The sequence below is a fragment of the Aulonocara sp. 'chitande type north' Nkhata Bay genome, linkage group LG7 (assembly GCF_057382095.1).
Source record: "Aulonocara sp. 'chitande type north' Nkhata Bay isolate Kocher_YH1m ecotype deep benthic linkage group LG7, A_spYH_male_GT1.1, whole genome shotgun sequence".
Classification (NCBI taxonomy): Eukaryota; Metazoa; Chordata; class Actinopteri; order Cichliformes; family Cichlidae; genus Aulonocara; species Aulonocara sp. 'chitande type north' Nkhata Bay.
Genome location: NC_141350.1, coordinates 13252378 through 13278073, shown reverse-complemented (window position 1 = coordinate 13278073; position 25696 = coordinate 13252378). Strand labels below are relative to the sequence as shown.

Below are 25696 nucleotides of genomic sequence, written 5' to 3'. Positions count from 1 at the left end.
AGCGGCATTAGTAGTGTTGATGCTCAACTATGCAACAGGCAAAAACGGTCTCGGATTTTTTTTTAGGTTTTCCACACCTTAGTTTTAGATACTTCTTTATGTAATGAAACAGTGCAGCCTCTCACCATTTCGTCAAACTGTAACCTGCACTGAAGACAAAGTCACCTGTGTGGCAGTCCCTTTCAAACAAGGATATGTATTTTACAAAGGGTCGTATGTTAAGAAATCTTTTTCTTATCTTGATGGTTTTGTTCTTTTCTTTTGCTCTTTGGACATTTGGCTCTGAACAGTCATCGTCTGATCTGCAAATACTTCCTCAGTTCTCAGCTGATCTGCCTGGTTGTTCGACTATTATCACTGGTGATGTGAAAGGTAAGGAAGGTGAATTAGAAAGGCTTCTGTCATCCAAGAAAAAGAAGAATGTTTTTTCTGAGGACTTCTACATTAATGCAACAGTGAACTGTCAGGCTTACATTGAAAAAAGAGGTTTCATCACAGCTCCTCTCAATGAGGAAGAGAAAGATTTCCCCATTGCATACTCCATGTTGATCCATGACAAGATTGAGATGTTTGAGCGGCTTCTACGAGCTATTTATGCTCCTCAGAACATTTACTGTGTACACGTGGACCAGAAATCCTCTGCAACATTCAAGAAGGCTGTGGCTGCGATTGCTTCATGCTTTCCTAATGTGTTTGTAGCCAGTAAATTAGAAAGAGTGGTATATGCCTCGTGGTTCAGAGTACAGGCAGATCTGAATTGCATGAAAGATCTGCTAAATACTCACATCAACTGGAGGTACCTGCTTAACACCTGTGGGACAGACTTCCCCATCAAAACAAACAGAGAGATTGTGAGGGCACTGAAGTTTCTCAATGGGAGGAACAGCATGGAGTCTGAAGCCACTCCTAGACGCAAGAAAGGTCGTTGGCAGTATCACCACAAAGTCACCAACAAAGTTATCGGCACATATGTCTGGAAAAGTGCCCCACCAATCAGCATCCCCATGTTCTCAGGAAATGCCTACTTTGTGGTCACAAGAGCTTTTGTGGAACATGTGATGGAGGACAGAGAGGTTCAGAAGTTTCTGGAGTGGGAGAAGGACACATACAGCCCTGATGAGCACTTGTGGGCCACCCTGCAGAGGATGCCCTCTGTTCCTGGGTCAATGCCCCAAAATGGGAAGTATGACATGTCAGACATGCTAGCTTTGGCTCGGGCAGTGAAGTGGTCGTATTCAGCAGGAGATATGAATAAGGGAGCCCCATATTACCCATGCACTGGTGTTTATAGAAGATCTATTTGTGTGTATGGAGCGGGTGACCTCCCATGGCTCCTGAAACAACACCACCTGTTTGCAAATAAGTTTGATCCAGAGGTTGATGATGTTGCCATAAGGTGTCTGGAATCAGTGCTGCGTTTCAAAGCTTTAGGCCATGACCCACTGCCCACTAGGAAAATGTGACCATTGAGTAAAACTTACAATGAATTAAAAGTGTAATTCATTATAAGTGAAGTTTGCGTTGTTTGTTGTAAGTAGAAAGTCCTTTCTAAGTTACACCCGTAGAAGATCCTGAAACAAACAACTTCATTATACTCGCTCTTCTTGGTAATGTTATCTGATTGCATTTAACACTACTCTGTCAGCGGCATTAGTAGTGTTGATGCTCAACTATGCAACAGGCAAAAACGGTCTCGGATTTTTTTTTAGGTTTTCCACACCTTAGTTTTAGATACTTCTTTATGTAATGAAACAGTGCAGCCTCTCACCATTTCGTCAAACTGTAACCTGCACTGAAGACAAAGTCACCTGTGTGGCAGTCCCTTTCAAACAAGGATATGTATTTTACAAAGGGTCGTATGTTAAGAAATCTTTTTCTTATCTTGATGGTTTTGTTCTTTTCTTTTGCTCTTTGGACATTTGGCTCTGAACAGTCATCGTCTGATCTGCAAATACTTCCTCAGTTCTCAGCTGATCTGCCTGGTTGTTCGACTATTATCACTGGTGATGTGAAAGGTAAGGAAGGTGAATTAGAAAGGCTTCTGTCATCCAAGAAAAAGAAGAATGTTTTTTCTGAGGACTTCTACATTAATGCAACAGTGAACTGTCAGGCTTACATTGAAAAAAGAGGTTTCATCACAGCTCCTCTCAATGAGGAAGAGAAAGATTTCCCCATTGCATACTCCATGTTGATCCATGACAAGATTGAGATGTTTGAGCGGCTTCTACGAGCTGTTTATGCTCCTCAGAACATTTACTGTGTACACGTGGACCAGAAATCTCTGACCCTCTGACTGCAGGTTTTCCCGAATCGTATAAACTCATCGCATATTAATAATCAAGGAACTGCCCTCCCAGCCCATTGTTCCTTCAGTGGTGCTAATTGCAGTCATTATGCAATGTACTGTTTATAAGATTGGGGAAACCTGCTGAGACCAGCGGAGGTCACGCTGAACAACGGCAGGACGTTTAAGCGTGATCAGCTGTTGTTAGCATTTATTTAATATTAATTTCTAGTATCAGCTGATGTTCGGTGGAGCCACAGCTGTAAAAGCTGCTGGTCATGATATCGGTTTGTGTATGTGGGGAGAGGGAAACATGAAGATGAAACCAGGAGATGTCCTTACTGAATCAGTGTTTGTGTGTACAGAGAGACAGCCAGGTTCACAATGGATATAAGAAAGTTTTTTTCAAAAAAAGGAGCCACATTCAGGTAAACTTGTAAAATCAAATGATCCGTGAATCAGCAATAATGTTCGATCAGTGTTTCAATATTTATATCTTTTATTAGATATGCATGTGGTTTGGTTAGGACTTTTTGTTAGTAGTCCGCTGTAAAACTTTTAATGCGTACTCCAGCACATGACAAAACACACAGACCGCACCGGAAGAACAAAACTCCCCCCACCATACTATTCCGGTTGGGCTATTCCCCCACAGTTATGGCAGGTCTGCACAAACAAATATTGCTTGGTGATCATTTAACCAATGATCTACATCCTCCCCATTTAGCTGGTAGCACCTAACAAAACTAATTCACTCACAAGTCTCTAAACAGTGCTTCTTAACACAACTTTAACTTAACAATGTTTTTTTGCTCGGAGTAACCCCACACCTTAACATAACAGCAATTATGAAAAATGCAAATAGAAAGCATCATATTTCAACATACTGACAACAAACTGATTACACCTAAGGTATCCTAGTGTTTTCCATTTACGTGTATCTTGGGTTGGGTCTGCAGATGCGACCTGCACGTGTAGTGTATGGTGTCTGGTTCACAATGTTCTGGCCGGGCACCTGCACAGCAGGTTGGGGCTGAGGAGAGGATGTGTTTTGTGAATCTTCGTTTGAGCGTGTGTGTGATTGCGGTGTGAGTGTGGAACTGTCCATTGTAGAATGGTTAGTGTCCTGGCACTCAGGGTCATAGTCATGGAGTGGTGGTGGAGGCGGTTCTGCCACTGGGAGGATGTGGCGGCGATTCCTCCTGTAGGTTCTTCCATCGACCTGAATGATGTAGGATCGTGGCTCCTTGCTCTTCCTTTCCACAATTCCCAGCTTGTCGTAGCCTTTCTCTGTCTGCACGCGGACCACTTGTCCTTCTTGCAACAGCTGTAGCGTGCGACTGGACTTATCATAGTGACGCTTCAGTCTGAGTCTTTTGTCGCGAAGTCGGTCACGGATCTGTCCTGTGTCTTTTGCAATGGGTGCCAACAGCTTGCTGCACACAGGAATGCCCGCGCGTGTCTGACGAGACATGAGGCGTTCAGCAGGGGAGCCTAGTTGTGTGTCACGGGGAATGTTTCTAAGATTTAGGAGGTCAAGAAACACATCGGTTCCATCTCGGTGAGATTTTTCCATGAGCTGTTTTGCACTTCGCACTGCTCTCTCAGCAAGACCGTTTGACTGTGGAAACTCTGGGCTGCTGGTTGAATGGGTGAAGTCCCACTGTTTTGCGAAATCAACAAACTGTTGACTAGTGTATTGTCTGCCATTGTCAGTGAGGAGCGTGTGCGGTGTGCCATGAACTGAAAAGTGTCTCTTTTGCTTGGAAATGACCGCTGCTGTGGTCAAGTCACGGAGAAGGTCAATCTCAATCCATCCTGAATAGGAATCTACAAGGACCTGGTATTGTTTTCCATGCCAGGTAAAAATGTCAGCAGCCACCGTTGACCATGGGAGGTCTGGAACAGGGTGCAGTTGTAGCGGTTCTCTCTGCTGATGTGTCTTAGTGCTGTTACACACAGTGCAAGAGAGCAGCTCTTCTGCGATGTCTTTTGACATTGCTGGCCAAAAAATGACACTCCTAGCTCTGCGCTTGGTTGCTTCGGTACCTGGATGGCCTTTGTGTACGATGTTGATGTACTCTTTGTGCAGGGACTGGGGAATGACAGTTTTGTGGCTTTTCATGATGATCCCATCCTCCATGCTGAGCTCATCTCTATATGGAAAAAACGGAGCCAGAGCGGGCTGTACTTGGCTCTCTCTGCTGGGCCACCCTCGCTGAATGACTGTGCTGAGCGCTTGTAGCACATCATCTTGTGCTGTGTGCTGTCTTAGCTCCTCCAGGCGAGCAGTGGAGATGTAGCTCACTGTCATCACTTCATAATCAGTGTGTTCGACCAGGCAGCGTGACAGCGGGGCGAGCGGGGCTCTTGCAAGGGTGTCGGCTAGATACATGTATTTCCCCTTTTTGTAGACCAGACTGATGTCGTAACTCTGTAGTCGCAGTAACATCCTCTGGAGCCGGGCAGGGGCGGCATGGATTGGCTTTTTCATTATGGTCACCAGGGGCTGGTGGTCAGTTTCAATGATTGTTGCTTTGCCATAGACATAATCTTTGAACTTTGTGCAGGCAAACACCACGGCGAGGAGCTCCTTCTCTATTTGAGCATATCGCGTCTCTGTGTCAGTGAGAGCACGCGAGGCGAAGGCCACCGGTCTGCCATTTTGCAAACACGCAGCGCCCAGCCCATAGCATGATGCATCACATGTCAGTGTGACTGGCTCCTTGACGTTGTAATACGCCAATACTGGCGGGCTGGAGAGGCATGATTTGAGGTGGTCGAAAGCCTCTTGGTGCTGTGGGAACCAGCACCACGCAGTCTCCTTGTGGGTTAGTTTCCTTAGGGGTGCGGCAATCTCACTAAGGTTCGGTATGTATTTCCCAAGGTAATTAACCATACCGAGGAAGCGCTGTAGCAACGTGACATCCATGGGCACCGGCATTGCTCCTATTGCTGTGGTTTTGGAGGGGTCTGCTTTTAGACCGTCCCTTGTGAAGATGTGGCCCACATATGACACTTGATCTAGGCGAAATTTGCACTTGTCAGGGTTTAGCCTGAGTTTGATCTCTCGAGCACGTGTCAGCACTTTTTTCAGGTTGGCATCATCCTCGGCCACTCTGTGTCCTCCGATGATGATGTCATCCACAATGACCGAGCACGGGTAACCGGCAAACAGCTGTTCCATGGAGCGCTGGAACACCTCACTGGCTGAGTTGATACCAAAGGGCATCCGCAGAAACCTGTATCGCCCAAATGGGGTGCTGAATGTGGTCAGCATTGAGGATTTCTCGACGAGCCGTATTTGCCAGAAGGAGTTTTTTTGCATCTAGCACTGAGAACACTGTCGCTCCTGACATCTGTGCTGCCACTTCCTCAACGCTGCGCATTGGGTGATGGGGTCTTTTCAGTGCTGTGTTGAGGTCTTTTGGATTTATGCACAGTCTGATCTCATGCTTGTCTTTCTTGTGTGCTGCCACCATTGAGGACACCCAGTCAGTAGGCTCGGTGACTGGTGTTACAACGCCGATGCGTTGCATGCGTTCAAGTTCAGCTTTGACTCTTTCTTGCATCGCGACGGGGATGCGGTGGGCTGGACGGACGACAGGCTGTACATCAGGGTCTAGTATCATTGAGTATGTGACTGGAAGTTCCCCCAGTTCATCACTGAACAGGTCATGGTATTGTGTGAATATGTGGGAGCTGAAATCTGTGCTGCTTTCTGTGCTGATCTGGTGGACCTCAGGGCTCATTTTCACAATGCCCATTTCCATGCATGCTCGAAATCCTAGCAGCGGTTGCACTTCTCTATCCACCAAAAAGAAAGGCAATGTGTGACACTGCTTCTTTAAGCAACAAGGGAGTGTAACAGTTCCAGTGGTCTGAATTCTCGTGCCTCCATAGGTAACAAGGCTCACAGGATTCTCTTGTTTAACAGTCTGTCTTCTGCCATTCACTGTTTCGAAAGTCTTGAGTGACATGACGTTGCATTTCGCTCCCGTATCTACTTTCATCTCTGTGGGCACGCCATTTATGTGTATTGTGACAAATCCCTCATCTTTTTTATTAGCTTTAGCGTGGATGCAGTCAATCTGTCTGTCAAGCTCTACACCATCCACGTAAAACGTTTCATCTTGAAGTGGTGGCTCACTCACTGTTAATTCGTTCACAAGCCGCCTTGCAGTCTGTCTGTTAGGGGCTCTGTGATGGCTGCGTGGTTTAGACTTGCAGCAACTTTTGTAGTGATTCAGTTTTTTTACAGTTGTGACACTGTTGTCCAAATGCTGGACACTTGTCTCGCTTGGCTGCCTCCACATTTGGAGCAATTGGTGACAGTCTGTGGGAATGAAAGGGGCTTAGGCTTGTGCTTGCTGTTCAGAATGGGCTTTACTGCGTCGACACTGGTAGCTTGTGTTGCTAGTGTCTTGCTGTTTTTTTCAGTCATTTCGTGTATTCGACACACCGAGATAGCTTTAGCAAGTGTTAGCTCGCTGTCTCTTAGCAGAGCCTTTCTCAACGTGTCGCTAATGACACCACAGACGATACGATCACTGAGCATCTCGTCAGTGAGGTCCCCAAAGTGACAACATTTAGCCTTGATCTTTAAATCACCGATGAATGATTCAAGTGTCTCACCTGGCTTCTGATTTCTGGTGTGGAATCTATATCTTTCCATCGTCCTGTTGTGTTGAGGATTGCAGATTTCTCGAAATTTTGCCTTCAAACACTCTGGATCCTCTCTGGACTCAGCAGCAGTGAGTATCTCTCCATCTGCACCAGCTGCGCGAATGGCAGGAGCATAAACGAACGAGCGTTCTCGTTCAATGGCGTCTGGTCCAGCAATATTCAGGAGAATGTAAGCCCTTGTCTTTGCCGGCTTGTCAGAGTGAGCTGCGGCGATGAAAATATCATACTCCCTTTCAAAAACACGCCAATTCTCGGCAATGTTCTCATCAAAAACCAGAGGGTCAGGTCTGCAAAATCCGTCCGCCATGATGGGGCGACTTCTTTTCTCTTTTTTGTTTTTTCTTTAGCGGCTAATCCGACACAGCGCACAATAAGCAGTGCGGTACCCCGACAGGGATATAAACATACGCGCTGGCGTGACGTCCGTACCGTCTTCTGACACCATGTAGCACTCTCGTGTGATGCGACGAGCCAATAATCACTCTCGATGTTCGTCCGCTGTAAAACTTTTAATGCGTACTCCAGCACATGACAAAACACACAGACCGCACCGGAAGAACAAAACTCCCCCCACCATACTATTCCGGTTGGGCTAGTCCCCCACAGTTATGGCAGGTCTGCACAAACAAATATTGCTTGGTGATCATTTAACCAATGATCTACAGTATTTGTTTCATATTAATTTAATTTTTCATCTAATTGTATATAATCTATTTGTGTAAGATTGTCAGTCCAAAGAGGGAGAGAGGAAAGAGGGGAACATGAGGAGAAAGTACAAGGTCAGGAAGAACCGGGTAAGAAGACAGACAGGGAACAGTGACAGGCACAACAGAAACTGTTAAACTGACAAAGAGAAAAAACCTGATCTTACTCACACAATCTGGAAGTTGTTTTCCCCCTATATTAAACCTGCTATGCAGAATCTGCAAAACCAACATAACATTATCACAGTGATGTCATGTTTTGTGACGAGGACCCAGGCACAGAGTAATACTTACAATGATTTAAAAGTGTAATTTGTGATATTCGAGTTATTTAAGTAAATATCATGGCATTGATATGTAGTTTTTGAGATTTAAATAAATTATTATAAAGATTTATATTAAGAATTTTTTCATTGCCTTTAGTGAGGTGACGAGGAAACAGGAAGGCAGAGAAATGGAGTTACATGAAGCAAGGGTCCAAAAGCCATGCAGCATAAATAACTGAGCTATTGAGAAACATCGACTAAAATATCAGTCATGTAATATGTAAAAGCCTGTGGTTGTTACTGTGCCATTGTTTTCTTGAGTTTTTTTTTTTAATTTTATGATCAAAATGTTAATGCCTCAGATGCATCTAGAGCTCACCCTAACTGAGGTATGTATCATGGATGCACAGTATCAAGACGGACAAGTATTCAAAGTTAAAATGGTTAATGATCAAAAGAGAATGAAGAGTTAATTTGTTTTGGTAGGTTTCTTTCGACTTAAGGTGAATATTTCCTATATGAGGTGCCCGTATCTGTACAGTATATTACCATTTCTTAGACCACGTGAGTAATGTCTGAAAAGTTACAAGTTTGTGTGAATGTATATATTTTTTTCAACCTGATATTAAATTTGTAAGTGAAACTTGCATGATTTATTGTAAATAGAAATAAAATCTTTTCTAATTGATGCTATCAGTACACCTTGAAACACACCAGCGTGTTATAAACTATCATCCTGAAAATATCATCTGTTTGAATTTGCACTGGTGTATCAGTGACATCAGCACTACTGATGCTGTAAGAAATAGAGAGATATTTTTTAATGCGTATCTGCTCATTAGATTGTTTTATGTAGAAAAGAAGGCCAGCTTTGAGACTAGGTCACAGGCTGACAAGAAACTGCATGTTTTTTGTAGAGTATGAGCAACAGACAGAGTGAAACTAAGTTCAGACAGACCTTAGAAAGGGGAAGTTATTGCAAGCTGCACAGGAAGTTTTAGTGCACAGGCATGTTAATAGATAAGACACAGAAAAGTGGAACTTTGCCATATGAGGAATGTTGGTATCGAAACTGTGTGACGTGTAAAGTACCAAAATAATATATGAGACATAGTTTATGATTCTAATGTTAGAGATCCTGCAACTGGCGTTTGGGCTGTGCAGGGGTCTCTCTCTTCCGGAAGATGATTGAATAAAAAGAAATATAGATGTTTTAATACACTATGAGTCGGTTTTCTCTGATCTATCATGGGGACAAAAGAAATAGATGTAATAGGCATAACCTCCCAGGTAATGTTTTTATTGTCTCCGCCTTAGCTTGACACACCTCCCCACGGTGCAGCCTCTCACCATTTAGTCGAACTGTAACCTGCACTGAAGACAAAGTCACCTGTGTGGCAGTCCCTTTCAAACAAGGATATGTATTTTACAAAGGGTCGTATGTTAAGAAATCTTTTTCTTACCTTGATGGTTTTGTTCCTTTCTTTTGCTCTTTGGAGATTTGGCTCTGAACAGTCATCGTCTGATCTGCAAATACCTCCTCAGTTCTCAGCTGATCTGCCTGGTTGTTCGACTATTATCACTGGTGATGTGAAAGGTAAGGAAGGTGAATTAGAAAGGCTTCTGTCATCCAAGAAAAAGAAGAATGTTTTTTCTGAGGACTTCTACATTAATGCAACAGTCAACTGTCAGGCTTACATTGAAGAAAGAGGTTTCATCACAGCTCCTCTCAGTGAGGAAGAGAAAGATTTCCCCATTGCATACTCCATGGTGATCCATGACAAGATTGAGATGTTTGAGCGGCTTCTACGAGCTATTTATGCTCCTCAGAACATTTACTGTGTACACGTGGACCAGAACTCCTCTGCATCATTCATGAAGGCTGTGGCTGCGATTGCTTCATGCTTTCCTAATGTGTTTGTAGCCAGTAAATTAGAAAGAGTGGTATATGCCTCGTGGTTCAGAGTACAGGCAGATCTGAATTGCATGAAAGATCTGCTAAATACTCACATCAACTGGAGGTACCTGCTTAACACCTGTGGGACAGACTTCCCCATCAAAACAAACAGAGAGATGGTGAGGGCACTGAAGCTTCTCAATGGGAGGAACAGCATGGAGTCCGAGGTGACTTCTGGCTACAAGAAAGGTCGTTGGCAGTATCACCACAATATCACAAAGAGTGTTATCAACACAAATGTGAGGAAAAGTGACCCACCAATCAGCATCCCCATGTTCTCAGGAAATGCCTACTTTGTGGTCACAAGAGCTTTTGTGGAACATGTGATGGAGGACAGAGAGGTTCAGAAGTTTCTGGAGTGGGAGAAGGACACATACAGCCCTGATGAGCACTTGTGGGCCACCCTGCAGAGGATGCCCTCTGTTCCTGGGTCAATGCCCCAAAATGGGAAGTATGACATGTCAGACATGCTAGCTTTGGCTCGGGCAGTGAAGTGGTCGTATTCAGCAGGAGATATGAATAAGGGAGCCCCATATTACCCATGCACTGGTGTTTACAGAAGATCTGTTTGTGTGTATGGAGCGGGTGACCTCCCATGGCTCCTGAAACAACACCACCTGTTTGCAAATAAGTTTGATCCAGAGGTTGATGATGTTGCCATAAGGTGTCTGGAATCAGTGCTGCGTTTCAAAGCTTTAGGTCATGATCCACTGTCCACTAGGAAAATGTGACCATTGAGTAATACTTACAATGAATTAAAAGTGTCATTCATTATAAGTGAAGTTTGCGTTGTTTGTTGTAAGTAGAAAGTCCTTTCTAAGTTACACCCGTAGAAGATCCTGAGTTTTATTTTTGCCTTTAGTGGTTAAAAAGATAAGAATGTTGGGAGGTGTTGTAACAAAGCAAAGGGGTCTAATGCCTTGGTTTTTCAACAACTATGGAGAATTAGATTTTTTCAGATCAGCAATAATTTATACTAAAATGTCAGTCATGTAAATGTAAAATCCCGTGGCTGTCACTGTTCCTTGTCATTTTTGGTACTTCTTTCAAGCCTTCTTGTAGAGCTGTTAATAGTTTCTTGTCAGTGAAACCTGTAATTGCAGTGCCATCTAGTGGAGCTCAAGTATGGCAGAAGAGACACGCAAAGGTGAAAAACATTGCTTAAAGTATGTCTATTAAACTTTCACAACAGATCATTTGAAATTCAAATCTTTTCTTTTTAAGTGTATTGTTTTTGTATTGTATTTTTTTTTTATATTGTATTTAAACAGAGGTTTCTCAAATTTTGTCCTTGCAATTACTAGGTAGTTAACTCAGCTCACATTGTCTCAAGCAAAAGTTTTAACCTAACTGAAAGCACATTTACTGCAGAACTACTGCATTAGGCTACATTTTTATTTCCATATAGACAATTAATAGCTGAGTGCACGTTGCCTTTTGTTTTTGTTCTTGTAAATTCTCATTTCCTGTTAAACATACTTTTGACCACTACAGAACTATTGTAGCGCAAAAACTATCTTGTTATTCCCAAAAATTTTGCATTACAAAAAAAAAAAAAAAAAAAAAAAAAAAGATCTAAAACTAATAATAACAACAATAATAAAAGATACAAAGCAATCAGATTGGATCCATGGCTTTACTTTGAAGGAAATGAGAAAATAAAGACCTACATCCTTGGTTCAGATAGTTTCTTTCGCAAGTGTTCACCCCCAACAAGCAAAAACAGTACATTCAAGTGAGGGGCCAAAAAAAAAAAAAAAAAAAAGATCGAGAAAAAGAAAAAAAAAGATAAAATAAAAACAAAGATTTCCTTTCCCCAGGCAGGATTTTAACAGAGAACATCAGCAGTGAACAGTGAACAAGATGCCATTAAACGTGTTCTATCCAATGCCACTCAGTGAGTCAGTGACCTAATACGCAGTTTAAAATCAGATCCATCATAAAAATATATTAATTTATTTCCTTTGACACCTTTTGAATATAAATATATAATTTTAAATGTAATAAAGTAGAACATGCATCAACCACTTGTAACAAGAGTGCCTCAAATAGTGTACATACACCAGTAGCTACAGGGAAACCAATGCGCTTAGTTTGACATGAGATACAGGAGTAAATAAAAAAGGATTAAAAGGTTTATGACAGCATGTGGACAAAGTGCTGCAGATCAAACTGGTTGACACAGAAATGCAGCACAAAAACAAAAACAGTTCCAACATGTAACAGGCAGCATCATGTCAAAAAGGCACTTTCTTGATGCAAAGAAGCCTCCAGTCCCATCACCCAGAAAACAAACATGAATGGCTGCAGTCCTCAACATTCTTCACCGTTCCTTTCCACGTCTCGAAGCGTGAGCCAGGTCACTCCGGGACAGTAGCAGCTGCGCTCTCCGTTTTGCCGTGCATGTCCTGATCGATTCTGCACACAAGTTTAGTGGTCATTAAAACTGTACAAAATCTGTAACACTATCAAAATGGGATTTTTTGGTGTCAGGATTATTTCTATACACAGGAATGTATAAAAATGATCAGACTCACTAGACCAGTTTGCCCAAAAAAAAAAAAATAAATAAATAAATAAATTTTAAAACGCTAAAATATATACAAATCCAATTTGTATATTGTATATACACATGTATATATTTTGTATACATGCAACTTCTTAAAATGTCTGATCAGTACAAAGATCAGTACCAGCTGTATCGTTAAAAGTTTCCTGTTTCCATTGAAAAGTGAAAAATTTCTACTTTGGCTTCTACTTTAGCAGTAAAAATACATTAAATATTGCCAGAAAAGCCTTTGTCTTGCTGAATACCATCTCTTCCTGAGTGGTCATTACTGAATCAACAATAAGCAGAATATTAAAACTGAAAGAAGTGGCAATTACCAAAAATCAGTGGGCAGCGGGTAAGCAGTGAGTCATGCAAAGAGCTGTGAGAATGAACAAACCGTGTGTTCAGTGAGAGCCAGTTACTAAACCATGTGAGGCCACGGCTGCAGTGCCACCAAAAACCACAGTGACTAAGGCGAGCTACTTCCTTACTTGACCCCATTCATTTGTACACACGAACAAACTTACCAAACACCAACCTCCTCAAAATAAGAGCCTGTTTTTCACAAGATAAATGCAAGTAAGTGCAACTTAATGCCCTGGCTTTTTTTACCTTAACAAGCAGCAACACATTCAGCTTCCTTGAAACCTTATCTTCATGTAGCTTGTGAAGTTATGACTTGTGACAGCAAGTATGAGCTGTGAGCAAGCACGCTCTGCGGCTTAAAAAAAACAAACAAAACTAAGTGCTGAATACAATTTTAAGGTAGCTTTGAGGTAATAAATGTAAATGCAATAGTCTTTTGGGGATGATCTTCACAAAAGTGGCTCAGAAAATCTATTTAGCTGGTTAAATAATCACCAAGTCACCTATTTTTTGGAGACCAAAAAATGTACTCTCAATCTGTTAATTAGGAAGGTAAATCCTGAATCAAATCAGATGAACATGTGGGGAGTTGAAGAGGAAAGCTGTTGATTCGGGACAAGCAGTAACTAAAAATCATCCAACTATGAAAATGAAAGAAAGTTAGGTGTCTTGGTGCATTTCTGAAAGCCAACTCATCATTTCTCTGTTAGTTTTATGAAATGCAGAAGATGCGGAAGCTGACCCTGGGTGAAAGTGCATATACCTTTTACGGCTTTTCCTATTTTTTTCCTCGTCAAACCTTAAGAAGGGGGCAGGGAAATCGGGTTAGGCAGAAGAAGAAACACACAGCCGACAGCAACCACACATCCAAAAGAGAAAAACATTTTACTGAGTTTCACTGAGTCAAGAGGAGTTATTTGTGCTGCCTTTTTAAATGCCGTGACGATACAAGATTTGTCACGTGCAGAGCCTCAAAGAAGAAGACAGCATGAGTAATTTGTAGTGCAGCTCAATAATTATGCATATTAGCAAAGAAATGAAGACTACGATATTTAACAGCAGCTTATAGAATACTTACAAAACAACAACCTAAGCTGTGTATACACTGGAAGCAATATGTAGTGACGTGGCAATAAAACATTGCCATTGTAACATGGGATCATGCATATATGATGATGATAATAATAATAATAATAATCATAATAATAATAATAGTAATGCTTATGGGCTTTGGGCAGACTGTATCTCCTGTATAATGACGCAGTGTGCACATTTAGGTCAGTGGGACACAGCTAACTTACGGCCTACCCTTGCCACGAGGAAAACCACTATAATGCAACACAGACATCAGTGCTACAAACACCATACTTACTGTTTGATACAATCTGGTATGGACACATACTCCATTGGAACCAGGTCAGCAAGGTCTGACAAGCTGTACACGTACTTGATTTTCTGACTAAATTTGGAGCTGTGAAAAAGAAATCAGAAACATTCAGAATAAAGAGATTACACCACGAATGTCTTTGACTTGTGATTACCTTTTTACATTACAGTTACCTTATGAAAGGTTTGGTGAGTGCCAGCAGGGTGCGAATGAACCAAGAGGGGTGTACGATTATCAAGGATTTCAGATTCTTCCGTAGCCTGTACAGAAGAGTGAGGACAGGTGTTACGATCTGATGCTTATTTGTCTGAAGTGACCCAAATATCTATGTTCTCATATTGTCTGTCTTTTAAAAACCAGTTTTCCAAGTTGTGCAACTCACTCACCTCCTATCAATCTGCTGATAGCACTTTCTAAGCCAGCCAACAGTTGGCATCTTCTTACGAGAGGTCGCCCCGTTTAAATACACAATCATATAGTTCTCAGCAACCAAAAGCTCCAGTGTGCCAATGACGTACCTGAAACAAGAATATCGCATTTGACACAGCTCTCTAAAATGTGCGAAGGAACTAAATTTCAAATAAAAACTCACTTGAATAAATTCTCCATGATGTATCTGTAATTTGGCTGATTGCTCTCCGGCATAAAGCACACAGCAAACACAATTACGGCATTCAAACCGTCTCCATAGTAACCTGCAATGAGAGATTCAAACGCCACAAAGTCATTTTTAATATTTAAAAAAAAAAAAAAAAGGAATTCATACTGTGAATACACACAAGCTGATTGAATCATGTCAAACGTGTACCGGCAATACAGTTTATTCATCCACTGCTGCTACCAAAGAACCGATCGGATAAAATATGAGCCAATCATAACATTGTTTTGGGCTTACTGTGTCTATAAGATTAATTAGCATGCCATTTGTTCTTTGCTCTGGTGAGAGGAGCCAGACTATGGCTTTGATTGTGTCATCACTGGATTTAACCGTTAATGAAGCCATAATCTTGTGAATCAACGTTTTGTAAAAGTGTAACCTCTGTGATGAAAGCTTTTTAAGCCTCAAGCTGGGGCAGATATACCTAAGTGTCTTTGTTGTCAGATTTCACCGATGACTCTATAAATGTAGTTTTCATGTCCTGGCTGCAGCTGGAATTAAGATTAGGAATCACTCATAATTTATTTAGAGAGGCCCTTAAAAATAATACTTCTAATAAGTACAGTGAGATGCTGCCAAATTGTATGTAAAGTTTCAAGACTTGCTACTAGAGGTACTTCAATGGTACTGGCCTCCATGGCTGATGACTCTCTTGTAAGGTTCAATGGCCTTCATGTCCACTCTGTGTTCCTGGTCTCCAATACGAAGCATCTTCCAGCGTCGACTGTCTTCCCTCTCCTCTGAGGCCGAATACTCGTGAACTGACTCCACGCCTTTCTGTAGTAGTTCTGTGGGTTTTGGCTTAGGAAGATCATCTGAAGGAGAAGAGGCAAGTTAAACTAACAACTTGAATGCTGCAAACTTAACACATGATTCAAATCAGATTCCTTTTGGTCAAATGTGATACAATTTTGAGATCACTCGATAATTCGTATTTTAAATTTCAAATCATATGCACATTTATTTTCTTGCTTTAATCTTGTGTATCTTGAGGGATGTTCTTTCTCTGAATCAACACCAACATTCACATCCTCAATTCCATACGCTCACTTCACTTTTTCTGGGGAGAAAATTCATAATTTCCTGTAGGAAAGCAAAAGCAAAACACACTTCTACTGTAGAGTGCTGCATTTGCTCAAATGCCCAAGGATATCTGAGGATCGTTTGTAAGATTTACAGCATAGCTGCATGATGTGCAGAATGTCAAGTTCATCATGCAGACATCAAGGAAAGTACTCACATGATCACATGATATCAAGCATGCAACAAGCAAATCAAAACTTATGAAACCGTGAGATTAAATCAAACGGACAAACTTGAGTGTGTTTTCTGTGAAGAGGACCAAAATGTTCTTAATTTAATTTAATTCTAATTGTCTGGTCTCATGTCTTGTTTGATTTTGGAACAATATAACTTAATACAAGTTTAATTTAAGTTTTATGCTTAAGGCATTTACTCTTTTATTACTGTGTTAAGCAACTGCGGCAAATCAATTTTCGTGCAGAGATCAATGAAGTTTTCTTGTTCCAGTAGTTATTCTCTGAAATTTGAATGCTTTTAAATTGTGACTCACTGAATAACTGATAATCAAACAGGACAAAATGGCCAACAATTTCACCATTAAGTGATAACCTGCTATTGTTTACTCAAGCAGGAACAATTGAAAGAAAGGGGGAGATGAATCAAATATATTAAGTAAAAATGAAAGGGTATGAAATATGGTGGGGAGGAACAAACCAAACGAACAAAAATGAAAAACAAACAAAAAAACATCTTGATTTGTTTGAAAAATAAAAAGACAGCTGTCCAAAAGATCTTACCACAAGGAACAGAGAAACCTGTTGCTGGCCTGCAGCCTGTTTCCAGGCAGAGAATGGAAACAATTCTTCCAAGTGAAAAAGAGGAAGGCAGCAGTGTGGAAACAAAAAACAACAAAGCATATTTTAACCACACTGCAGGCAGTCAGCTGCCTAAGCAAACCTGTAAAAAATACAGGAAGAAAAAAAAAAAAAACACATGGACGCAAGAACCCAGATATTAAAAAAAAAAAAGACCGGAGAACTTCTGTTTGTTGTGAAAATAACATCCCAACTAGACCTCATCTAAAAGATGATGTGTAACATCTGCCTTTAAATAAGCAAAGTGAAACAATGAGGGTTAAAGGATAATACCAGAAGTACCAGACCAATATTTTTAATTATTTTTAATTATATATAATTCCTACCTTCCCATTCAAATTCATTGCTGTTGTCCGAGGGCGTGTCCATGTCACTGAGGTCTAGCTCTGTGCTTTCATCCAGCTCGTCAGAGAGAAGAGAACCTTCACTGCGGTCAAGAGTGAGACTGATGTCTGGAGCTGCAAGTTTTTTCTTAGTCTTCTTGCCATGATTCACTGCGTAGCCTAGGGTAGGATGTCAAATCAATAATGATTATACGGTCTACTGTGAGAACAGCTTTTTGAAAGGTTCAAGCTTTTTCAGGTCAGAGATAACACAGTGATTACATGTGGTGAGCAGTTCTTTTCTGGTGCGTCTCTTATTTAAGTAGGGATTGGAATCATGGGTTGGTAGGAAGAGGCATTTTAACCTATTGCATAGGCAGTATTCTTGTTGGTACTTATTTTAATGTGTGTGTGCATTTCAACTAAAAGTGAATGCAGGGCTTTTCATTTTGACAGTATTTTTAATGTGCAGTCTTACCAGTTTTCCTTATAAAAGAAATTATAAAAACTTTCTACTGCTAATACCAAAAAAGATCTATTTTAAATTGGTATTTAAAGACAGAAACGGAAGAGCAAATTTAAGAATTTATGGAGGGAAAATATCCAATAATAGTTAGAAATATGCACTAAAATATGCTATAAAAATTATTTTTTGAAACTGGCTCAGAGAAATTAGTCCATGTATTCATACTGGGGAAATGAAACTACTGTAATGCTCTATTTGGCAGATTATCCAAATCATCAGTAGCTTGTTCAGAATGCAACCAGAACCTTCACACATACTTGTAAATTTGAACATATTACCCAAATTTTGAAGTGCCCCCAGTTCAGTACGGAATTTACTTTAAAATGCTTCTATTAGTTCATAAAGCCCTCAATGGTTTGGCTGAACAGTAGATCTCTGACTTCCTCAGTATCTATAACCATATTAGACCTCTCAGGCCATCAGGTGCAGACATTTTAATGGTTCCAAACATCTTGGATATTTGGCACACAGAGCAGCAGATGCAGATGGGGATCGAACCACCAACTACCTGATTAGTAGATTAGCCTGCTCTACCACCTGGCTGTAGCTCAGCACAAAGTGTGTGTGTTACCTTGTATTTCTTTGTCAAGTTTTTTTTATTTTTTTTATTTTTATCTTTTATGACATTGAGTTTACATGTCATGAAATGTGCTATATGAATAAAATTAAAATCGACATTAATGATATTGTTTATATACTCATAACAAAAAGGAAATCTCTTTTCCAAATTTCTATAGCAATGAAAGCAGAACTGACAATGCCAGGGATAATGATTACTAAAGTATTTAATTAGCTCCAGAGCCAGTTTAATACTATGCTTTGGTACTTCACAGAGCTTGTTTATGAAAAAATACTTTTCAAATACTTTGAAGTTCAGCCAACACTAATGTGAAGCTTGGCTGGTATAGAAATTAAGTGACACTTTCAACATTACAGTCTTTTAAAATGGAAATTTTGGTTTCAGCGAACATCATTCCACTGCAGCTTGGCAAAGAAATATCACGGTATAATTTGAAGCATGTGCGGTAACGATATATATATATATCGCGATATATTCTTTTCTTCTGTATAACGTATTTTTACACACCATTGGGCACACTTAAAATCATTTAATTTTCTCAAAGATCAACAGTGTGCCTTATGTATGAATTCTGGTTGTGGTTACCGACCTCAAACAGATTTTATGTAGTACATGGCGCACAGAAATCTGTCTAAAATGTTTCAGTACGACTTTGGTAAGCTATGAAGGCGCACCGCTTGATGGATTGCCGGAGCATTACGGCTGCCGTAGTGAGGAGCCTTGCGGAGTAATCTGGGTCCAAAACTCTGTCTGCTTCAGGTCCCAAAGTCAAACAAACACTGCAGCATCACTGAGAGTTAAAAACTGTCTAAATTCTTTCACCTTTAATAAAATGATCAGCGTTGCTGCTTTACCAGGTGTAATAATTACGTTTAACATCCAGGCATCCATGAAAACAGAATTTATTTTTAACAGAGTTAGAAGTTAGCAGGAATGTCACTACCCGATCCGTACCGGAAACCCGATCGGTACCCCGCATGCGCGAAAGGTTTCTACTTCCGGTCGTAGCGTTTTACGATAGTTATGGGTCAGAGTATCTGTTAAGATGTTAAGAATAACAAGTATATCTTAAAATGTTTGCAATAATGAAGCATTTCAGTACAATGTAGACAAAAACGAAAAATAAAAAGAAAGTTACGGATCAGGACTCCCCGATCCTTACTGCGCATGTGCAGATGTTTTCTTTTTCTTCTGTTCGTTTAACGGCAGTTTACTCCCCAGTGTACGAGAATACCGCCACCTGCTGACGGAGCAAATAAACCCTATTATAGGGCAGCACGGTGGCACGGTGGTTAGCACTGTTGCCGCACAGCAAGAAGGTCCTGAGTTCAATTCCACCATCAGGCCGGGGTCTTTCTGTGTGGAGTTTGCATGTTCTCCCCGTGTTTGCGTGGGTTCTCTCCGGGTACTCCCACGGTCCAAAGACATGCAGCTTGTGGGGATAGGTTAATTGGATAATCCAAATTGCCACTAGGTGTGAATGTGTGAGTGAATGTGAGTGTGAATGGTTGTCTGTCCTTGTGTGTTAGCCCTGCGACAGACTGGCGACCTGTCCAGGGTGTACCCTGCCTCCCGCCCTATGACAGCTGGGATAGGCTCCAGCGCCCCCCGCGACCCTGAAAAGGATAAGCGGAAGCGAATGGATGGACAAACGTGTGTTAAATCTGATTTAGCGATAGTCGAGTGTGTTTATGCTTGTCTGTGAGGAGAGGATTGTTGGAATAGTGATGATGATGTGCGCTATCACTGTCAATTGTCAGTAAACACTTAATCTGGCTGATGAATCTACACGTGAGATATTACAAAGTCTGCATTATTAACTCTGTAATTAGGCGCCATTCTTCTTATTTTACGGCGCTGTTGCTCAATCGGGGGACGCTCTCTGTTGAGGAGAAAAGCATGAATTTCTTTGTATACGGATTATCCATTGTTTAAATGTCCCGGGCAGTCGAAAAGGAGGCAGAGCTGTTGAGAAATGCTAGGAGCTAACTGGGCGCTAACCGTATCATTCAAATATATTGAATGTCGCAATGTTGGCAAAGAGAGGAAGTGACGGAAGATTTGCGCATGCGGGGTACCGATCGGGTTTCCGGTACGGATCGGGTAGTGACAAGGAAGTTAGCTCGCTAGTTTCCACCTAAACATAATATTGCATGTTCTGACTGAGAGATCTCTGAAAAATTCAAACGTACAGCTCTGCTGTCATTTCCAACATAAATGAAGACAGAAAACTAAACAGCAGTGACTTTGTAGGGTTACTGAAGTTGAGCTAGCTGGTATATAGTGATGTGCTACGTGATCGCTAGCAAAACAGCTACGTTAGCATAACATTAGCACAGTGAAGCTGAAGGATGGCTGTTAACTTTTTTCCACTCGATAAATGTTAACGTGAGGGTTTCTGGTGGTTAGGGACATATACAATCACATGTCGGGATGCTGTAAACGGACCAAACTTCAGTCAGGAGAACATCTGAGATAATCCATTCACAATACGAGGTTAGTCATTAATATACTGCAACAACATGGAATAGAGCAGCTGCGAGAGAATTCAGCAAAAATTAATCAATGGTACGGAAGTCTAGGAAGTGCAGTTTTTGGCTTTCCCCGTATTCCAAAAGTGCTTAGTCTCTTTGCTATTACCGTCGCTCGACATAATTTGCAGATGATATTGTTTGCAGCCGCTGCGATGCTTTCGACCAAAACAGGCGCAGCTTGATGACACCATCAACATTCGCTATCGCAGTAAAGTCAAAATCTCTACCGTTGGCCAATTTTATATTGTTTCTACCGTATACCTTTTATACCGCCCACCCCTACCTGAGAGGATTTTGTACTAAAAAGACCACGTCAGAAATTACTCTTTTGATTTGTAAAACTCAGACTGCTCAGGCCTCAGTTTCAGCTGAATGCACATGAATTGAAGATCAACCAGTATCTCTTTTAACTTCCATATGGCCATGTGCATTTTAAAATGCAAGAACTTTGTTCTTCAGTGTTCTGTTTTTGACTGTAGCAATGCAAAGAACAGTATTGTGTTTTCATTACCAGAGTTTCCTGCCTCAGAAGCTTCTGCAAAAAGCTCATCTTCAAGCTCCTCTTCCTCTGGGAGAGGCCTAAGATTCATACAAAAGATAATGATACATTCAACAGATTCACGGTTAATGGGACTTTGAAAAACCCAAACATGTGATGCAAAGCTATGAAGCATGATATAAGTGCGATTGAGACAGTACCGTGGAAAGTCCTCATCCTGCCACTCTTCCTTAAGTTCAACTCCTTCCATTCTGAGGCGGGCTTCTGTTGTGGCAACTGACTCTTGACGTTCAAGGCTGGGAATGAAAAGGGGAAAAAGGTTGAACAATCTGTTATGGTTAACAATCTCTAACTGCTTGATTGTTGTCTTGCACTTGAAAATGTATCAAGATCAGGAGGAGGGCAAGCGGAAATTATCTGTGAAATCCAAACGTGTAATTGGGCATCTTAAAACAATGACTTGTTTAGTCTTAAAATGATTAAGGGGAAAATGCAGACGCACTCCTGATGTGCTGAAAGTAAGGCAATTTTTGTCCTTGGGCTAATACATCATCAATTAAAATCTTCAAAAAGTCAGTGTATAATAGGTACACTTGGCTACACAAAAGCACATGAGCATACACTGTACGAATAAAGAAGGAAGAACATCTGCCATAATAACTGGATTTATTCGAAACAAATCAATTCGATTTTAAATTAATAAGCTGACAAGTAATTTTACTTAAGCTATACTAATGCAAAAGGTACCCAACAAACCCAAAAAACAAAACAGTCCTCTAATACTCAAAATGCTGCCAACTTAAAGAACCAATATACGTTTACAGGTCTGTAGGTCCAAAATAAGGGTTGGCATTTTTGAGTAATTTTTGACCCCCAAGAACTGTAAGGAGGTGAAAAATATCTTTGACCCTTACAATGAAAGCACCAGAGCCTGCAAGTATTGATTCACCCACCAATATTACTTATAATTGCAAAACTAAAATCTTCTTTACATATCACTACTATGCATGTGTCACATTCATGTTTATTAAAGGAAATAATATCTAAAATATTGAACTCATAAAATAACTAACTATTGGTATTGATCCTAAAAATCCTATATCTGTCAGGCTACGTTTTCATTGCCAACAAAGTAGAGCAACTGTAAAGTGTGGGGTAAAAAGATTATGGAGATAAAAGCATGTTTTTGGACTGTATATTCAATATTGTGGCTTTTAATGATTAAAGCAACCTAAAAGGAAGTTTATCCTCTTTGCCTGTTTTCAATTAATAAAATGTCTTAACATGAGACAAAAGTAATCATATGAAATAGATGTTTGAAAATCTCAGTTTCAGTAGCTTCTTAAAAAGCTTACAAGCTTGTGCTAAGGGCTTAGTTTATAAACCGACTGCTCACCAGTGCAGACCAATGGTATCTGTATCCATGTTGTACCAAGCTCCCTTTGATGCATTAATCATATAGACTGCGGAATTTGTACTTCCAGACACACAAACATTCTGGGCATTCAGTACTCAACATTTCATAATATGTCAGTTTAGCTGTCTACTTGTACATGGTGCTAATCCTCACATTACATCTGAAATCCAACTGCTACAGGAATGTAGTTTCCTGAGAGGGAACCATTGCAATCAATGCAAATGGAAGCATATAGAAAGAAATTAGCTACATTAAAAAGTCAAAAGGAAAAGATGACAGAAATTTTAAAGGTGTAATTATTATACTGAGCACAATAGAGAACTGAATTAATATGGATATCAGTGGGGGATGGTTCAACTATGGAAAAACTTTAAAGATGCAATGCTAATTTGTTTAAATAAAGCTCAAGGCAAAAGTAAATGTGTTACCAGTTAAGAAGTCATTTTTCATATTCATAATTTCAACATAAATGAAACAAATACAAGATTATTGTAAGTTTATCATTCTATCTACATTTATTTTTGCTGCGTTTTTCTGTTTTAGTTATGTGAAGGGTTGAAGTCTGTTACCATTCTTTATAGCTCCCTCCAAGTTAATATTCACAATACTTAGTTTAAAAATCCCTCAGGGGTGCAGAGCAAAGTGCACTAATGTCTGTAGAGAAAACCTTCAATTTCACATCTTAACAAGTTCAGAAGTTACCGTAGGCAAACCTTTGTAAATGACCAGTTTGGCTAAACTGAAACAGCTTTTTCTGAACTTAAGATCTGCAAAGTAATCTGATGGTCCTGAATTCGTTTTGGGATGGCTGGTTTCCAACAGTTTCTGGCAAGATGTTGAAAACAACTATTTTTAGAGCAAAGTACCAGTGCTACAAAGACGTAGATGAACTCTGAGGTTAAATGATGACATTTTTGGAAGTTAACTCCTGGACAAGCAATTTTCAAGATTACTGCAAAAAATGTAAAATAATAAATAAAAAACACACCTATAAGTACAATGTTTTAGAGTATCCACGCCATGTCAAGTTGCTTATTTTTTCCTGCATGAAAAAAACATTACTGACAAATATCTAATAAGAGAAATGGAATGAAGACACAAGAGTGATTGGCTCCCAGTAAGCAATATTTATTGACAATAATAGTTAAGGATAGGTGGCTTGTCAATTCTGAAATCCATAGCTTTGACACATCTTTCTGCAGAGGATCGATGTTGTGCTAAAAAGTGACTCCTGATTTTTCCATGTTTCTTTTTTAATATGTAATATGAATTTTTAATGTCAATGAGACTTTCAACCTGAATAAATAAAAGGACATAAAAATCACTCTTCCAAAAACTGATTTCAGTTTCTACCCTATGACAGGGATGCTTTTCTGGCTGAAAATGACTTCATTCATGAGAGACATGTCTGAGATATATTTCACAGACTGTAGGCCAATGATACGACGCTCTTTGGCACGCCACCGGAGCCTATCCCAACTGACACAGGGCCGTCAGACTACGCTATAACCAATACAAAGGCAGATAAACAAACAGTCACATGTACACCTAGGTCCACTTTAGAACCACCGACAAAACTATCGTTTGACTCTGGGAGAGACTAAACCATATCTGTGCTAATTTTCTCATAGTTTGCTTCTATGTAAGGAAAACACAAAAATGTCTAAATACACACCTTCCAGTGGCTCCAGCTGGTGAGCGTGGCTGGGGAACGCTCACCGGGGTAGAGCTTTTTCCTCGTTGCTTCTGCACATTGTCTGGAGTCTTCCTTTCTTGTGGCGTACCGCTTGTTTTGGTTAGACTGTCTTGAAACTCCTCTTCGCCCTTTTCTGCAGCAGAAGCTGTGCTATTTTGCAATTCGTCTGTTTCCTCGTCATCGCCTTCTCCCGATACACCGGATGATGACGGGCTGGAAGTCTGTCTGTTTCCCAAATCCTCAAGAGTCCTCCTGGGTGTGACAGTATCTGGGCTGCTATTGTTCAAATTCATATTACTTACACCCTTCAGCACCGCTTCACTCTCAATCACATCCGATGCCATAAGTTTCTCGGTTGTCCCGGTGGTACAGCAGATCAGAGTTAAAGAGTCTGACCGTGAAACGCTTTAATCACCGTTCAGCTCCTTGACCAACTCAACCAGAAAGAAAAATCTGACTTACACAACTTCTTTGGAAGTTTGTGGCTAACAGGATAGCTCTCGTCTGCTGCACAGCTAGCCCAGAGACGTGGCGCTAGCAGCTAGCTATGCCAACTAACAGCATATCTCATTAACCAAACAGTGTCAAATATCACGCGAAGTCTACAGATAGTCACCTTTTCTAAATGCGTCACGGTGTTAACTCAAGAGTCCTAAAGAGTTCTAGCTTTGCAGAAGCATAGGTGCGCAGTTATCCTACTTATCAGTTTCCTTCCTTCCTTCCTCCAAGTCCAGAGGGCTCTCCGGTGGACGTAACACATTCAGTCAGGCTAGCTTTGGGGTTAGCAAAGTTTAGCCACGACAAAACAAGCTTTGTATTCCAATTAACGCTGTCTATGAGCCAAAAAAGAAATAATTCGGCAGTCATCAACTACAGCTCAACGTAAAGACAGTCTTTTCTTGGACCCATGTTAAATACAAAGACTACTTCCTTTTAATTTGCCGACACACGAACCTCGGCAACTAAACGGCAGAAGTTAACCGTTTGCTAACAACGCCTTGCTCTATCATAGATATGCATACAGTTTATGGTCAGCGGAGTTGCCAGTTGTGTTTCCTGCAGATTCTTCGGCATAAACGACACAGTTTGTGGTCACGTGTGATTTATGAATTTATTTTTTTGTGTGCAAGCACACAAAAGCACGCCAAATTTCATTAAAATGTCATTTTGGTGCACTGTAAGCTTTTCTTTTTACTGCCCTGCTGTGACCACGAGTAACATAATGATATTATATTTTCAAAACTGAAACTTCTTTTTGAGTGTCCCACATAAAATAAAGTTAGCACAATGTAGATTATAAAGTATGTAATAATAATGATAAAAAACAAAACAACGCAATATACCTAAAGAGTTAATCGCTCAGA

The 25696-nt window shown here is 40.6% G+C and overlaps 3 protein-coding genes across 8 annotated transcripts; 2 read left to right on the top strand and 1 right to left on the bottom strand.

Annotated features, from left to right (window-relative positions):
* The first annotated feature begins 88 nt into the window (after window positions 1-88).
* Window positions 89-1491, top strand: LOC147324698 (beta-1,3-galactosyl-O-glycosyl-glycoprotein beta-1,6-N-acetylglucosaminyltransferase 3-like). The gene has a single exon (XM_086298690.1). It carries the CDS (start codon window positions 195-197, stop codon window positions 1461-1463), a length of 1269 nt encoding a protein of 422 aa, XP_086154816.1. The 5' UTR covers window positions 89-194; the 3' UTR covers window positions 1464-1491.
* A 7823-nt stretch (window positions 1492-9314) lies between these two features.
* Window positions 9315-10735, top strand: LOC147324697 (beta-1,3-galactosyl-O-glycosyl-glycoprotein beta-1,6-N-acetylglucosaminyltransferase 3-like). Its single transcript, XM_086298687.1, has one exon. It carries the CDS (start codon window positions 9360-9362, stop codon window positions 10626-10628), a length of 1269 nt encoding a protein of 422 aa, XP_086154813.1. The 5' UTR covers window positions 9315-9359; the 3' UTR covers window positions 10629-10735.
* A 779-nt stretch (window positions 10736-11514) lies between these two features.
* bnip2 (BCL2 interacting protein 2) lies at window positions 11515-25670 on the bottom strand. Of its 6 annotated transcripts, none has more exons than XR_015130211.1 (12): window positions 24312-25667; window positions 21420-21515; window positions 21232-21299; window positions 17084-17260; window positions 15492-15674; window positions 14794-14896; window positions 14588-14719; window positions 14375-14461; window positions 14187-14285; window positions 13578-13613; window positions 13061-13169; window positions 11515-12315 (listed from the first exon to the last, which is right to left on the bottom strand). XR_015130211.1 is itself a non-coding variant. In XM_086298686.1 (12 exons), exons 1-11 carry the CDS (start codon window positions 24674-24676, stop codon window positions 12991-12993), a joined length of 1359 nt encoding a protein of 452 aa, XP_086154812.1. In that variant the 5' UTR covers window positions 24677-25663; the 3' UTR covers window positions 11515-12315; window positions 12976-12990. The 6 variants fall into 6 exon arrangements, 5 of the variants coding, with proteins under 5 accessions (XP_086154812.1, XP_086154811.1, XP_086154808.1 ...); XM_086298686.1 differs by lacking the exon at window positions 13061-13169 and adding an exon at window positions 12976-13003 and having other exon boundaries at window positions 24312-25663; XM_086298685.1 differs by lacking the exon at window positions 13061-13169 and having other exon boundaries at window positions 11515-13003; window positions 24312-25663.
* Window positions 25671-25696: the final 26 nt, after the last annotated feature.